Raw genomic sequence first — 17,347 nt, forward strand, 5'->3', positions numbered from 1 at the left:
GCAGGAACTCTCACCTTTGGGAGGATCAGGGAACCTTGGCCTAGGCTTCCATGCGTCTGTATCTGTTTTTTTTTGTTGTTGTTGTTTTTATTTATTTATTTTGAGACGGAGTCTCTTCTCTCTGTCGCCCAGGCTAGAGAGCAGTGGTGTGATCACTGCAACCTCCATCTCCCGAGTTCAAACGATTCTCCCTGCCTCAGCCTCCCGAGTAGATGGGATTACAGGCGCCCGCCGCCATGCCCAGCTAATTTTTGTATTTTTAGTAGCGACGGGGTTTCCCCATGTTGGCCAGGCTGGTCTCGAACTCCTGACCTCAGGTGATCCGCCTGCCTCTGCCTCCCAAAGTGCTGGGATTATAGGCGTGAGCCACCGCGCCCAGCCTTATTTTTTATTTATTTATTTTTTGTATGAGGCTCTGTCTGATTTTCTCAGCCCAGCTGTCCTCAGTGTGCAGCACCTGTTGAAGGTGTTAGCCATGAGAGCTTTCGAGCTAGGAGTCACTTGGGAGACCCAGGTTCTAGTTTCTGTTTCAGTGCTGACTGTTCGTGTGACTTTGGGCAAGTCACTCAAGATCTGTTTTTCATCTTTTCTTCTGAAATGGGGAGAACTTGACAGAAGTCTTGTAAGCCTAAAATGGAAGACAACTGAGAAGCCTTGTATTCTGGGGAAGAAAGGTGTGAGAGCTGCCACAAGGATTTGTGTGGAGATGCCTTCTCTGTCTGGGCACGGTGGCTCACGCCTGTGATCCCAGCACTTTGGGAGGCCGAGGCAGGCGGATCATTTGAGGTCGGGGGTTCAAGACCAGCCTGGCCAACATGATGAAACCCTGTCTCTACTGAAAATACAAAAATTAGCCAGGTGTGGTGACATGCGCTTGTAATCCTAGCTACTTGGGAGGCTGTGGCAGGAGAATTGCTTGAACCCAGGAGGTGGAGGTTGCAGTGAGCCGAGATTGCGCCATTGCACTCCAGCCTGGGCGACAGAGCAAGACTCCATCTCAAAAAAAAAGACAGATGCCTTCTCTGAGAAAAGAAATGTGAGTGCCATTGGCTAGACTTCCCAGAAGGAAAACTTCAGGGAAGGAAATCCCAAGTACTTTCAAAGTTGATTTCAAAGGCCCTGGGAGCTTCTGTCTCTGCTCTCCACAGTCTCATTGTGGTTCTGCCCTTGAGCCCACTGATGATGCCTCTACCCACAGGTGAATGAGTCCTCTGGGGATGGGGATGGAGAGGATGCCGTTGTGATCCTGGAGAAGACACCATTTCAGGTGGAACAGGTGGCTCAGCTCCTGACAGGCAGCCCTGAGCTCCAGTTGCAGTTCTCCAACGATATCTACAGCACCTATCACTTGTTCCCTCCAAGACAACTGAGTGGTGAGCAAGAGGTGGCCAAGGTGGCTGTATGGAGGGAGAATGGGATGGTGGGAAATTAGGTGGTATAGTGACCAGACTTTCTATTTGCATATTCTAGTACAATAGAGAGATTTCCTCCCTAGTGGACATTTGGCCATCAGTTAAGACATTTTTGGTTGTCAGAATGAGGGGTGGTGGTGGGGTGTTACTTCTGGCATCTAGTGGGTGGAGACCAAGAATGCTGCTAAACACCTTACAATATACAGGACAGGCTCCCACAGCAAAGTAATGTCAATAGTGCTGAAACTCAGAAACCTGGCCGGGCGCGGTGGCCTTTGCCTGTAATCCCAGCACTTTGGGAGGCCAAGGCAGGCAGATCACCTTAGGTCGGGAGTTCAAGACCAGATTCTTGGCCAACATGGTGAAACCTCATCTCTACTAAAAATACAAAATTTAGCCAGGGTGGTGGTGCTCACCTGTAATCCCAGCTACTTGGGAGGCTGAGGTGGGAGACTCGCTTGAACCCAGGAGGCAGAGGTTGCAGTGAGCTGAGATTGCACCACTGCACTCCAGCCTGGGTGACAGAGCAAAACCCTGTCTCAAAAAAAAAAAAAAAGAGAGAAACCTTGTTCTAGTGTAGTATGTTTTAGGGAGAGAGTGTGATTTATGGGACAGAATAATAGATTTTTTTTTTTTTTTTTTTAATGGAGTCTTGCTCTGTCGCCTAGGCTGGAGTGCAATGGCGTGATCTCAGCTCACTGCAACCTCCGCCTCACAGGTTCAAGCAATTCTCCTGCCTTGGCCTCCCAAGTAGCTGGGATTACAGGCGCCTGCCACCACGCCCGGCTAATTTTTGTGTTTTTAGTAGAGATGGGGGTTTTCATCATGGCCAGTCTGGTCTTGAACTTCTGACCTTGTGATCCACCCGTCTTGGCCTCCCAAAGTGCTGGGATTACAGGTGTGAGCCACCGTGCCCAGCCAGAATAATAGATTAATCTACTAATTGAATGATAAAAATTGTCAACACTTGGCTGGGCGCGGTGGCTCAAGCCTATAATCCCAGCATTTTGGGAGGCCGAGACGGGCCGATCACGAGGTCAGGAGATGGAGACCATCCTGGCTAACACAGTGAAACCCCGTCTCTACTAAAAAATACAAAAAACTAGCCGGGCGAGGTGGCGGGCGCCTGTAGTGCCAGCTACTCGGGAGGCTGAGGCAGGAGAATGGCGTGAACCTGGGAGGCGGAGCTTGCAGTGAGCTGAGATCCGGCCACTGCACTCCAGCCTGGGCGACAGAGCGAGACTCCGTCTCAAAAAAAAAAAAAAAATTGTCAACACTTAGGAAATCCTTACTATTGTGCCAGTCAGCATTCCAAGTAATCTACATGTATTAACGCAGTTAATCCTCAAAACAGCCCTCTTGTGAGAGGACTTTACAAGTCAGGAAACTGGCTTTTGAAAGTTTAAATAACTTGTCCAAAGTCACACAGCCAGTAGGTGGCAGGAAAGCTAAGGCTTTTCAGTAGACTGGGGTCTTGCTCACCATCCTCATTCTGTGGGCCGGCCAGCTTGTCGGGTGCTGCAAAAATCAGTCACTTCCCTGAAGGAACCTACTTTCTGGTGGGAGAGACAACTAGTGTGATCAAGGGGGATGGGAGAGAAGGGCAGGAATTCATGGGTTAAAAGGCAGAGATTTGTTTTTCATTGCAAACATTTCTTAATTTATTAAAAAGAATATTCCATGCCAAAAGCCAGGTGTGACATGGGCATTTTTTCTCAAGATGGTTAGATTTTGTAGGCAGCTTTGTTAGAAACATGAGGGAGACTGGTTGACCTTAAAGATTCCTTCCAACCAGCAAATTCTGGAATCTGTTTTACAGCACATGGTGACTTTGTCATATCCTTCTATCTCTTTGTTTGCCCTCCAGCATTTAATAGCAGTCTGGCTTTACAGATATCCTGCCCCACAGTCTTTTGATAGATATTCTTTTCTGCCCTCCATGAATGAGTGCTATTATTGTCCTTTGGAAATATATGTGAACACTTGATGGTGAGACAAGCAAACCTTTCATGACTTAATGCAAAACAGCCTTGTCTTCCATTGAGCAAAAGCCAGATTAATTGGTACAAGTTGATGGAAATGGACAGCTGTATTTACTTTCTCAGGCATTGACATTTAAGCAAATGTATTCCTCAGCACAGGGCGGCAGAAGCATGACAGAAGGCACTGTGGCCAAACACAACTTGGGGTGGCCTCCACATTACAGGCTCTGAGGCTGTTATTTTACTGCCACACCCTTTTCCTCACCTTCCGAAATCCCTCTACCTACCTTCCCCACCCTTGGCCAAAATTCAGAAGGTTCTGCCCCACAGATGTACCCTGTGGAATTCACAGGCTCTCCTCTTTATTTTCCCAGTTCTTCTGTGGCACTGCACACAAATGGAGGTAGTCCCTGCCCACTCCTTCTGTTTCTATTGTCTTTTCCAAGATAAGCACTGAAAGAGGCAGTGCGTTATTGGCCCACCACAAGTCCTTGTTCCCACTCAGAACCCCAGGTGTCTCCATAACCATTTCCCCAGGGCCACCCCCACCCACCTGGGAGCCTCAGATGTTAGTTCACTTTTTCCTGCCTTCTTTTTTTTTTTTTTTTGAGATGGAGTTTCACTCCTGTTGCTCAGGCTGGAGTACAATGGCGCGTTCTCGGCTCACTGCAACCTTCGCCTCCCAGGTTCAAGTGATTCTCCTACCTCAGCCTCCTGAGTAGCTGGAATTTACAGGTGCATGCCACCATGCCCAGCTAATTTTTGTATTTTTTTTTTTTTTTTTTTTTTTTTTGAGACGGAGTCTCGCTCTGTCGCCCAGGCTGGAGTGCAGTGGCCTGATCTCAGCTCACTGCAAGCTCCGCCTCCCGGGTTCACGCCATTCTCCTGCCTCAGCCTCCCGAGTAGCTGGGACCACAGGCGCCCGCCAGCTCGCCCGGCTAGTTTTTTGTATTTTTTAGTAGAGACGGGGTTTCACTGTGTTAGCCAGGATGGTCTCGATCTCCTGACCTTGTGATCCACCCGTCTCGGCCTCCCAAAGTGCTGGGATTACAGGCTTGAGCCACCGCGCCCGGCAATTTTTGTATTTTTAGTAGAGATGGGATTTCACCATGTTGGCCAGGCTGGTCACGAACTCCTGACCTCAGGTGATCCAAAGTGCTGGGATTACAGGTGTGAGCCATTGCCCCTGGCCTTCCTGCCTTCTTGGCATATAAGTCATCCCTCAGTATCCACTGGGGATTGATTCCAGGACCCTCCTCAGATACTAAAATCTATGGATGCTCAAGTCCCTGATATAAAATGGTGTAGTATTTGCATGTACCCTAAGCACATCCTCCCATATACTTTAAATCATCTCTAGGTTACTTAACTACCTGCTACAATGTAAATGCTATGTAAATAGTTGTTATACCATGTTTTTTAGGTAATAATGACAAGAAAAGTCTGTACATGTTCAGTATAGACGCAATGTCCTTCTTTTTTTAAGTATTTTTAATCTTCATTTGATTGAATCCGCAGATAAGGAACCCACAATACAGAGGGCCGACTGTACATGTGGTGCCTTGCACTCCTGCTTTTCCTACCAAAACTGGGGATGGGGATTTGGAAGTCACAGCGGTTTGCTTCAGGGCCCAGTTGCTCCCTTGTTTAGCTGCATGCCTTGTCCCTGGGTGATATTTAAGGTCAGGGTTGGCAAACTTTTTCTGTCGAAAACCAAAGAGTGACTATTTTAGGCCTTGTGAGGCACAAATGGTCTCCCCAACTCCTTCTTCTGCCTTTTCCGCCTTCTCCTTCCTTCTTCTTTTTCTCAACCCCTGTGAAAATGAAAATATCACTCTTGGTTTGCCGATTGTACAAATAGAGGCCCAGCTGGCCATCGTTTGTTAACCTCTGTTCCAGATTTTTACCACTCAAAGTGTGGTTTGTGAACCAGCAGTATTGGCACCACCTGGGAGGCTGGTAGAACCAGAATTTCCGCTCTGTTTCAGAGTACAGAATCATTGGAGTCTGCGTTTTAGCACAACTCCCTGGTGAGCCATAAGCACGTAAAACTTTGAGAGGCACTAGTCTTTTAAAAAGCACCATCTGTGTGCCTTCGCCGCCCACCTTTATTTCCCCATCCCTGACCTCTCTAAGAACTCCAGGCTCGTATTGAAATAAACCTCTCCTTGACATCTCCATTTGGAGGTCTCATAGTTGCAATTCACAAATCCGATGCACTAATGTACTTAAAAGCACTGAGCACGTATTAAGTAGTAGCTGCTATTATTAGTCTCAGGTGCCAGGCCCTATGCCGCGTACCGTAGCTTCAGAGATGAGTAAGATACCATCCTTGTCCTCACAGTCTTGTTTGGGGTCGGGGTGGAGACACAGTGGTGAAAAGCAGAGAGTTTGGTCACTGCCTGGATATAAGGAGTGAGGTCCTTGAAGGTTGGAGCCATGTCACCCATATTAGGTGCTTTCAATAAGTGAAGAATGAACCCACAGACTGACCTGTGTAGATTTTTTTTCCTGTGGGCTGGGCATTCCACAGCCACAAGGTGGCAGCATTGCCAAAATAGTCCTGTGGCCACCCCAGCTGTCCCCTCTGTGGGAAGGCCAGCTAAGTCAGCGCCTGGGACCTCCCTCTCCAGTCCCAGCCTTGGAGTCAATCAACGCTGCCCACCCCAAGGGCCCTGAATGTGCAGTCCTGCAGCCTCAGCCCTCTGCCCCCCTGCATGGTTGCTCCTTTGAGTTTTTCTGCTGTCTTTGGCTGCTTCTCTAGATCTCCTTTCTAGAATACTGTTTGCCTAGGGGAGCCCCCACCCCTCATTTCTGAGCTGGCCACAGTGGAAATCATGGGCTCAACTGATTTTTTTCTGGTATTTCTCTGGTCACTGGCAGCTTTCTTTTTCTCTTCAAGTCTGGAGGTTTTGCAGTCTCCTCATTCATTTATCCCCTCCACGTTCTCAGCTCCTGTGAGCCACTCATCCTGCCAGCTGCAATGTCTGTTCCAGTGACATAACGGAGAGAGCACAGGCTTTAGGAGTTAGTCATGCTGGGGCACTCATGCTTTCGCATGGTGTGCGCTGGGGCAGCAACGTGCTGTTTCTGAGTTTTAGCACGGCGCCAGTGCTGAGAACAAGCCTCATGTCAGACAGACCTGGGTGTGAATCCTGCCTTTGCCATTTGCTAACCATGAGGACCTGGGACATTTCTTTATTCACTTAACACATGTGAAGTGTCTGCTATGTGCCAGCTACTCTAGTAGAAGCGAGGCCTGTGTTGGTGAAGATAAGCAATGTCTCCCTGTCTCTGCAGTTCTAGTGGGGAAGGCAGACAGCAAACCAGGAAGCAGATGTCTGAGTGGCCATGAGCAGGAGAGAGCCTACTCAAACCAGGGCTCTAGGAGGGCTCTCTGCAGTGGAGATGATGCCCAGGCTGAGACCTGAAGGATGGGAAGAAAGCCAGCCGTGCAAAGAGGGGAGAACACTCTGGGCTGAGGAACAGCATGTGTTCTGGGGAAGGAAAGAAGAACAGAAATGAGGCTGTTATGTCAGGAGTGATGGGGTGGGATGGTGGCAGTGGTGTGTACTACAGATGAAGTTGGGGAAGTCGCTTCAGTTATTTTCTCTGTTCAATTAGGTTAGAAACTGAACTTACCTCAGTAGGACAGTTACGAAACAGGTAAGGAAGTTTTCACAACGCTCTTTAGCCACCACCCGCAGGGAGAGATACGTTTCACTTTATGGTCTATTACACATGGACTAACAGACATGAACAGAAGTGAAACTTTATTTGTTTATTTAGTTTGTTCGTTTGTTTTTGAAAGGAGTTTCGCTCTTGTCATCCAGGCTAGAGTGAAATTGCGCAATCTTGGCTCACTGCAACCTCCGCCTCCCGGGTTCGAGTGATTCTCCAGCCTCAGCCTCCCGAGTAGCTGGGATTATAGACACGTGCCACCACGCCCGGCTAATTTTTGTATTTTTAGTGGAGACGGGGTTTTACCATGTTGGCCAGGCTGGTCTCGAACTCCTGACCTCAGGTGATCCGCCTGCCTCGGCCTCCCAAAGTGCTGGGATTTCAGGTGTGAGCCACTGCACCTGGCCAGAAGTGAAACTTTAAACAATACTTATCCATCCACTATGACATACTGTCTAGTATTTTCTATCTAGTTTCAGTCTTACTGGTTTCCTTTTTTATTTTTATTTTTTTTATTTATTTTTATTTTCTTTGAGACGGAGTCTCACGCTGTTGCCCAGGCTGGAGTGCAGTGGCGCGATCTCGGCTCACTGCAAGCTCCGCCTCCTGGGTTCACGCCATTCTCCTGCCTCAGCCTCCCGAGTAGCTGGGACTACAGGCGCCCGCCACCGCGCCCGGCTAATTTTTTGTATTTTTAGTAGAGACGGGGTTTCACTGTGGTCTCGATCTCCTGACCTTGTGATCCGCCCGCCTCGGCCTCCCAAAGTGCTGGGATTACAGGCTTGAGCCACCGCGCCCGGCCCCTTTTTTATTTTTTAATTTTTACAATTATTCATTTATTTTTGAGGCAGAATCTCTCTCTCTGTTGCCCAGGCTGGAGTGCAGTGGTGTGATCTCAGCTCACTGCAACCTCCACCTCCTGGGTTCAAGCCATTCTCCTGCCTCATCCTCCTGAGTAGCTGGGACTACAGGCACCCACCACCACGCCCAGCTATTTTTTTTTTTTTTTTTTTTTGAGACGGAGTCTGGCTCTGTCACCCAGGCTGGAGTGCAGTGGCCGGATCTCAGCTCACTGCAAGCTCCGCCCCCCGGGTTCACGCCATTCTCCTGCCTCAGCCTCCCGAGTAGCTGGGACTATAGGCGCCCACCACCTCGCCCGGCTAGTTTTTTGTATTTTTTAGTAGAGACGGGGTTTCACCGTGTTAGCCAGGATGGTCTCGATCTGCAGACCTCGTGATCCGCCCGTCTCGGCCTCCCAAAGTGCTGGGATTACAGGCGTGAGCCACCGCGCCCGGCCTTTTTTTGTATTTTTAATAGAGATGGGGTTTCACCACATTGGCCAGGCTGGTCTCAAACTCCTGATCTCAGGTGATCCGCCTGCTTTGGCCACTCAGAGTGCTGGGATTACAGGAGTCAGCCACCACACCCAGCTGGTTTCCTTTTTTAAAATGCTGGTCTTAATCCCCTAAATTGACTTCATGGCCACTGTCCTGGATTGGGACCCATTAAGAGAAGGCGTATAGAGCATGTGGCACAGTAGCTGGCATATGGTCTGCATCCAATCAGTGTAATTATGGTGTTGCCTATAATTTTTTTCTAACTGTCCATTTATGTGAGCTTTAAATGGAATAATATATATAAGATGGAAAAGTGACTGGCTCTGCCCATGGGTAGGTTTCCTTTCTTCTTCCTGTTGCTGTGTGGCACATGTCTGGAGCCAGTGGCCTGAAGGCTGGCATCTGAGAGCTTCCTCTGACCCTCTAGGCGGGGCAGGGCCTGCATCTCCTTTCTATCATAGCTGTCACCCTGCCGCCTGTCAATGGAGCTCTTTCATTGCGGTCTGTTCTCTTTTACCTGGGGAGATAGCAGGGAGAGGGGTGTGACTCAGAAATCCCAGCTACCTCTTAAAAGGCCAATTGTTTCCCCTTGTAAACCAGGAGATGGAATCTCAAGTTCAGAAGAGGAGACAGGCATTTGTGAGTGAGGCCAGGGCGGGGAGCAGAGGGATGGGATCCTGGGAATCATGTCTCTGGTTGCAGAGAACTCCTGGTACTGTAGCCACAGGCCAGGGTTTTCCGCCCTGTGCTATTTGCAGAGGCAAAACCCAGACCTCCTGAGGGAGGGGTGAGGACTTGTTTGGAAGGAGCGTTTTAAAAGACAGGCCATTCTCCAAAGAGTTTGCTTGGTAGCATTGTTAATGATACAACAAACTAGAAACAAATTGAACAGTAGAGTAGGTAGATAAACCGAGGTATAGCCCTACAGTGCCTCTCTACAGTAGCGAAAATGAACTACAGCTGCCTGTATCAATGAAGGATAAATCTCACCATGTAGGGCAAGAAAAGCAAGACACAGAATACACATGGTGTGATTCAAATGGTACGAAGTTGAAAGACAAGCAGAACTGAACAATATACTGCTTAGGGATGCATACACGTGTAATAAGACTATGAGGACAAAAAGGAAACGATTAACCCCCCAGTCAGGGAGGTGATTATCCCTGGTCGGGGTGGGGCAGGACAGACAGAATGTTAAAATTTCTGGTTATATTCTGTTTCTTGGATTGTGTGTTCTGAGCATATGTATTCTTTTTATTTTACTTAGGTCTTTAAGTGGTACATATTTTATATACACACACACCCATGTTTTATATGTGCAATGTATTTCACAGTTGAAAGTTAAGACAAATTGGCAGGTCCTTAGATGGACTAGAAGAATCATCCCATGAATTTCAAGGGCTCCATCCTCATTCTGAAGTATGGTTTTCAGTCACAGTTCTGAAAGTGAAGGTATTTGGTTTCAGCCTCCTACTTCTAGGTTTTGGGCATTTGTGGACTTTCATTTCTGCATGCTTCCCCTTCTCTGGGGTGTGGGGATGACTGGGCCAGCCCCTTTTCTCCCCAATGATTGTTGTTCTCTTCTTTGTGTCCATATGTCCTCAATGTTTAGCTCCCACTTATAAATAAGAACACACAGGCCGGGCGCGGTGGCTCAAGCCTGTAATCCCAGCACTTTGGGAGGCCGAGACGGGTGGATCACAAGGTCAGGAGATTGAGACCATCCTGGCTAACCCGGTGAAACCCCGTCTCTACTAAAAAATACCAAAAAACTAGCCGGGCGAGGTGGCGGGCGCCTGTAATCCCAGCTACTTGGGAGGCTGAGGCAGGAGAATGGCATAAACCCGGGAGGCGGAACTTGCAGTGAGCTGAGATCCGGCCACTGTACTTCAGCCTGGGAGACAGAGTGAGACTCCGTCTCAAAAAAAAAAAAAAGAACACACATATTTGGTTTTCTGTTCCTGCCTTAGTTGGCTTAGGATAATGGCCTCCAGCTCCATCCATGTTGCAGCAAACGACATAATCTCACTTTCTTATGGCTGTATAGTATTCCATGGTGTATATGTACCACATTTCTTTATCCAGTCTAGATGTTGGTGTGTATGCATGCAGTGAAAAGGGAACACTTCTACACTGTTGGTGAGAATGGAAACTAGTACAACCATTACGGGAAACAGTGTGGAGATTCCTTAAAGAGCTAAAAGTAGATCTACTGTTTGATCCAGCAGTCCCACTACTAGGTATCTACCCAGAGGAATAGAAGTCATTATATGAAAAAGACAATTTGCACTTGCGTGTGTATAGCAGCACAACTTGCAACTGCAAAAATATGGAACCAACCCAAATGTCCATCAATCAACAAGTCGATAAAGAAAATGTGGTGTATATAATACCATGGAATACTACTCAGCCATAAAAAGGAATGAAATAATGGCATTTGCAGCAATCTGGATGGAATTGGAGAATATTATTCTAAGTGAAATAACTCAGGAATGGAAAACCAAACATTGTATGTTCTCATTCATATGCAAGAGCTAAACTATCAGGATGAAAGGCATAAGAATGATACATGGGACTTAAGGGAAAGGGTGGGGAGTGGTGAGGGATAAAAGACTACACAGTAGGTACAATGTACACTGCTCAGGTGATGCGTGCATCAGAATCTCAGAAATCACCACTAAAAAATTTATTTGTGTAAGTTCCTACCTGTTCCCAAAAAACCTATTGAAGTAAAAAAATAAGAAATTTTAAAAAATTGCTCTACTGTAAAGACACATGCACATATATGTTCATTGTAGAACTATTCATGATAGCAAAGACATGGAATCAACCTAAATGCCCACTTGACAGTGGAGGGTTGGAGGATGGGAGGATCAAAAAACTCACTATCAGGTGTTATGCTTATTACCTGGGTGATGAAATAGTTTCTATGCCAAACCCCTGCGAGACAGTTTACCTGTAAACAAAGCTTTACATGTACCCTTTAACCTAAAATAAAAGTTAAAAAATAAAAAGAATATTTCTGAGCCGGGTGCAGTAGCTCATGCCTGTAATTCCAGCAATTTGGGAGGCCAAGGCAGGTGGATCACTTGAGGTCAGGAGTTCGAGACCAGCCTGGCCAACATGGTGAAACCCTTTATCTACTAAAAATACAAAAATTAGCTGGGTGTGGTGGCACGTGCCTGTAGTTCCAACTACCCAGGAGGCTGAAGTTGGAGGATTGCTTGAGCTCAGGAGGTCAAGGCTGCAGTGAACCATGATTCTGCCACTACACTCCAACCTGGGTACAGAGCAAGACCCTGTCTCTTAAAAAAAAGAGAAAAGAAAACCAGTAAAACCAGTTAGCAGTGTTTACATGATTGAGGCCATATTAATATGCCTGCTCAACCACAGTGCTAAGGTTTTAGTTTTTTCTCCACCTGCCCAGTGTATAATCCCCATGCCACTCAAAGGACAGTGCTTTTTTTTCCTTTGAGACAGTCTCACTCTGTTGTCCAGACTGGAGTACAGTGGTACATCTTGGCTCACTGCAACCTCCACCTCCTGGGTTCAAGCGATTCTCTTGCCTCAGCCTCCTGAGTAGCTGGGATTACAGGCGCCCGCCACCACACCAGGCCAATTTTTGTATTTTTAGTAGAGACAGGGTTTCATCATGTTGGCCAGGTTGGTCTTGAACTCCTGTCCTCAAGTGATCCGCCCACCTTGGCCTCTCAAAGTGCTGGGATTACAGATATGAGTCACCACGCCTGGTTGGAGAGTGCTTTTGATGTCCAGGTTGAGTGGATTCTCTTTTCTTGCATTCTAACAGTCCTTCAAATCATGCTACTTTTTAGTTTGTTTCATATTTGAACCACTGTTTTATTAGCTTTTACTTTTTCATGGAGTTTTTAGTTGCCTCTTTTTTCATTGTGGTTAAAAGAATAATGCACCTTTACTTTGCTCTTGAAATTATCCAGTTTGATAATCCATTACGTCAAGCTTGTCCAGCCCGCAGCCCAGGACAGCTTTGAATGCGGCCTGACACAAATTTATAAACTTTCTTAAAACATCAGATTTTTTTCATGGTTTCTTTTTTTTTAAGTTCATCAGTTATTGTTAGTGTTAGTATATTTCAGGTAAAGCCCAAGACAGTTCTTCCAATGTGGCCCAGGGAAGCGAGAAGATTGGACACCCCTGCATTACATCATATCTCCTTCCTTGCTGGCAACATTGTTTCCAGAAAGCTCTTTCCTGCTTCTCCAATCTGAACAGGTGATTCTTTAAGCAAGTTGTTCAGGTATCAATCTGAGACTTCCTTTTGCAACTTTTTGGGTTAGATGTTTTCTGGATTCTACATCTTTTTCTTTCTTGTTTTACTCTCTTGATTAGCTAAAGTACATTCTTTTTTTTTTTTTTTTTTCTTGTTTGTTTTGAGACAGAGTCTCACTCTGTTGCTCAGGCTGGAGTGCTACGGCGTGATTTCAGCTCACTGCAACCTCCACCTCCCAGGTTCAAGCCATTCTCCTGCCTCAGCTTCCGAGTAGCTGGGATTACAGATGCCTGCCATTACGCCCAGCTAATTTTTTTGTTTATTTATTTATTTATTTATTTATTTTTTTTTTTTTTTGAGGCGGAGTCTCGCTTTGTCTCCCAGGCTGGAGTGCAGTGGCCGGATCTCAGCTCACTGCAAGCTCCGCCTCCCGGGTTTACGCCATTCTCCTGCCTCAGCCTCCCGAGTAGCTGGGACTACAGGCGCCCGCCACCTCGCCCGGCTAGTTTTTTTTTGTATTTTTTAGTAGAGACGGGGTTTCACCATGTTAGCCAGGATGGTCTCGATCTCCTGACCTCGTGATCCGCCCGTCTCGGCCTCCCAAAGTGCTGGGATTACAGGCTTGAGTCACCGCGCCCGGCCTTGTTTTTTTAATAGAGGCGGGGTTTCACCTTGTTGGCCAGGCTGGTCTTGAACTCCTGACCTCAGGTCGCTTAATAGAGGTGGGGTTTCACCTTGTTGGCCAGGCTGGTCTTGAACTCCTGACCTCAGGTCGCTTAATAGAGGTGGGGTTTCACCTTGTTGGCCAGGCTGGTCTTGAACTCCTGACCTCAGGTCGCCCGTCCGCCTCAGCCTCCCAAAGTGCCAGGATTACAGGTGTGACCCACTGTGCCTGGCCTCTTTCTTGTAATCTGGTAGATTGTCTGCATTTTGTCTTCTAGACCTTTTAGTGAAGGTGTTAATTTGACAGTCATATTTCAAATTCTCCTCTCTCTGGTTCTCTGATTATTTCATTCTCATAGCATTTTGCTCCTTTTTTTTTTTATAGAGGCCAAATTTTGTTGAATTTCTCTGACACACTAATTAGAATTATTTTTAAAATTATCTCCTGACCCTCAAATTATTTTATTTCCTCTGGGATCTGGTTGTTTATCTTGGTCATCCTTATTCAGGCTGCTAGTTTCTTTCAATGGCTGGTGATTCACAGGAGCTCACTCCTATTTTACAATGAAGCACAGTATGGCATGTCCAGGGACAAACATTGAGACTTGGTACCCGTGCCCCTTTCAGAGTGAACTAAAGACATGCCTTCAGGCAGGAAGTCGAGAGAGGCCATATTTTGGAGTGTTCAGCCTACAGCTCTTATTGTGGTCTGGTCCGCTCAACCCCAGCGTCGTTTCTTTCTGTGTGTGGGGAAGTGGGGGGCTTGCAACTCTAAGGCCAAGTCTGTCATTTCATAGCTCCCTGATGCACTGCATATCAGCTCTTGCTCTTCCTATTCACGTGGAGCTTTGCAGAGTGCCATTAGCCCCACAGCCATCCTGAAGTAGCATTTCCCACTCTCTATCCATTGTAACCGAGGGCTCTCCTGCCACCCCAGGGCTGCGTTTGGAGTTACCAAATTTGCTTGTGGGCCAGGAGACCCTGGGGTTTTGCCATCAGGTCCTGTTGCCTCCCTCCCCCCTCTGCTTTCTGGACTTCAGAGGACTAGCAAGATGGGGAGGGAAGGAGCTGAGGGTTTGTACAAGAAGCCTGTCAGATCCAGGGTCTTGCTAAAGTCAGCGTCTGCCTCTCCTCTGTCTCTAATAGCAGTTCTGTGCTTTCCTAGAGACAGGTAATTAGTGGTTAGAGGCTTGCTGTGGAGTGGTTGAAGTTTCCAGTAGGATCCTGACCACACCCTTCAGCCGTGTTTATCCTTGACGTGGAGGTCTCTTTGGGCTTCACTTGAGCACTTCCAGTATCTCCGTAGTGTAGGACAGAGAACACCCTGCCTTGCTTGGCCTGGGGCCAGAGGATGACTTAAGATCCATGGCAGCCAGCCTTCCCTCCACCCTCTGGCCTGGTCTCCCCGTTACCATGCAGCCAGGGCTGAGGAGAGTGTCACCCAGCCAGGGGACATCCCACAGAGGAGGAAAGAGAAAACAGATCCAGGAGAGCCTCCCACCAGCCTCTCGTTCTTTCAGGCCTTCTCTGGCATGCCTCGCGAAGCCCGGTTATCTGACCCATCACCGGCTGGCTCTGCCTGGCTCTGGTGGAGAGGACATGGCGGGTGGGCTTCAACTCAGATCATGCATTGCTGTTGCTTCTTCTCAGTGCTGCTGGGCCTGCACATCTGGGTTAAATAAGTTAAACTGGCTCCTCCGAGTGAAGGGGAAGCAAAAGCCACAGACCGAGCCATAGAGATGAGCTCATCCTGTAGAAGCCATCAGCAACGGCTGGAAAGCAGTCTTGTTTGAACATGTGTATGGGAAGGAGAGCAGACTGTCTGTGGTTTGTGTTTTCATGTTTCATGTGCAGCAGCATTTTCCTGGGGATTTGGCTAAGCTAGCTTTGGCAGGGAGCAGAGAGGCAGCTGCTCTTAACTTTCCTCTAGATAGCTCTGCCTCCCACCTCTGAGAGCAGTTGGGCTTTTGTGTCTAGATGGGGGACAAAGGGTGGCTTTATTTATTGGAGAAGGGCTTGCAGCAGATCCTCAGGGTCTTGATGGACAAGTCAGAGCTGTGTTAGTCCGGGGCACATCAGCCTGCTCATCTGAGCTGCAGAGAGAAGGAACATATGCCTAGAGGGGGTGCTTTTCAGCTGGAGACATCACTATCATCATTCTGGCCGCTAGAACATCCTGTAGATGAAGAGCTGCTGCCCTGAACTTCACCAGGCCCCTCTTCTGGGACTTCCCCCCTTATGCCTCCCACCGCATAATCTAACACTGCCATACTTGGTGGGGGTGATGGTAGGGTACAGGATGGTACCACAAATGTAGGCCAAAACAGCTATTGCTTCTAGTTGTGAGCCAGTCTGGAAGAAGGTCCTCTTCTGTCCCTTTGAGCTCCCCCCAGAACCTGCTATCCCGCGGCATTTGGCCACAGTATCCCATGGTGCGGCTGTCCTCACACGGCTCTCCAGAGCTCAGGGGAGTGGACTGTCCTTCCCTGAGCTTCTCAGGAAGCATCGTGGAGAACACAAGCAGAGCATGAGCAGCGCCATCTCTGCATGCTCTGACCGCACCCCTCTGTCTGTACCTCACTTGCTCTGGCACCTCATTTTGCCTTCTGGTTTCGCTGACAGCTGTTTATGTGTCTCTAGGAAGAATTGGAACTAGTCATGCTTCTCCTATCTGATAGGGCTGCTTGTGGAAAACATGACCCCAGCACAGGTATCCTAGGAACGGCCCAAAAGAGGATGGGCCTTTGGGATATGGGAGTACTGCATAGAGGAACCAGACTGCTTGGGTTCAGATCTCAGCTCTGCCACTATTAATAGCTGTGTGTCCTTGGGCAAATTACGTAACATCTCTGGGGCTCAGTTATAAGGGGTAGCTTCCTTTTAACATATTTGTTACACAAGTGATATGTAAATATATATAAATCTATCACCCAGGATTGATCGCTCTTAACATCTCAGAGTATGTCCTTTCAGATTTTTTTTTTTTTTTTTGAGATGGAATCTTTCTGTGTCACCCAGGCTGGAGTGCAGTGAGGCAGTCTTGACTCACTACAATCTCTGCCTCCTGGGTTCAAACGACTCTCCTACCTTTGCCTCCCAAATAGCTGAGACTACAGGCACCCCCACAATGCCCAGCTAATTTTTGTATTTTTAGTAGAGACAGGGTTTTACCATGTTGGCCAGGCTGGTCTCTAACTGCTGACCTCTAGTGATCCGCCCACCTTGGCCTCCCAAAGTGCTGGGATTACAGGTGTGAGCCACCACACCCAGCCTGTCCTTTCAGACTTTTCTGTGTGTGCATATGGTATGCAGTTGCATGTGTACACACTTTTTTTTTGAGACGGAGTCTTGCTCTGTTGTCCAGGCAGGAGTGCATTTGTGCGATCTCTGCTCACTGCAAGCTCCGCCTCCTGGTTCACACCATTCTCCTGCCCCAGCCTCCCGAGTAGCTGGGACTACAGGTGCCCGCCACCGTGCCCGGCTAATTTTTTTGTATTTTTAGTAGAGACGGGGTTTCACTGTGTTCTCCAGTATGGTCTCGATCTCCCGACCTCGTGATCCGCCCACCTTAGCCTCCCAAAGCATGAGCCACCGCGCCCGGCCATTCCTGCCATTCTTTTTTTTTTTTTTTTTTTTTTTTCAGCTGAAGTCTCACTCTCACCCAGGCTGGAGTACAGTGGCACAATCTCAGCTCATTGCAACCTCTGCCTCCAAGGTTCAAGTGATTCTCTTGCCTCAGCCTCCTGAGTAGCTGGGACTACATGCGTGTGCCACCACGCCCAGCTAATTTTTTGTATTTTTAGTAGTGATGGGGTTTCACCATGTTGGCCAGTCTATCCTAAAATTCTTTAGCAAAGAGAAAAAAACAATTTTTGAGACAGGCCTTACTTTGTTGCCAGGTTGGAGTCCAGTGGTACAGTCATAGCTCATGGCAGCCTCAAACTCCCGAGTTCAAGTGATTCTCCCACTTCAGTCTCCCGAGTAGTGGCGACCAGAGGCAGGTACCAGCACACGTGGCTAATG

The 17,347-nt window shown here is 47.9% G+C and overlaps 1 protein-coding gene across 1 annotated transcript in view; it reads left to right on the forward strand.

The window, feature by feature from the left end:
• The window catches only part of DCPS (decapping enzyme, scavenger), a 41,369-nt gene that overhangs the window by 929 nt on the left and 23,093 nt on the right, over positions 1 to 17,347 (forward strand). Inside the window, 1 exon segment of the mRNA XM_005580127.5 lies at positions 1,199 to 1,373. Within this exon segment, the coding sequence (XP_005580184.1) occupies positions 1,199 to 1,373 (175 nt within the window).

This window comes from Macaca fascicularis, chromosome 14 (assembly GCF_037993035.2).
Source record: "Macaca fascicularis isolate 582-1 chromosome 14, T2T-MFA8v1.1".
Lineage (NCBI taxonomy): Eukaryota > Metazoa > Chordata > Mammalia > Primates > Cercopithecidae > Macaca > Macaca fascicularis.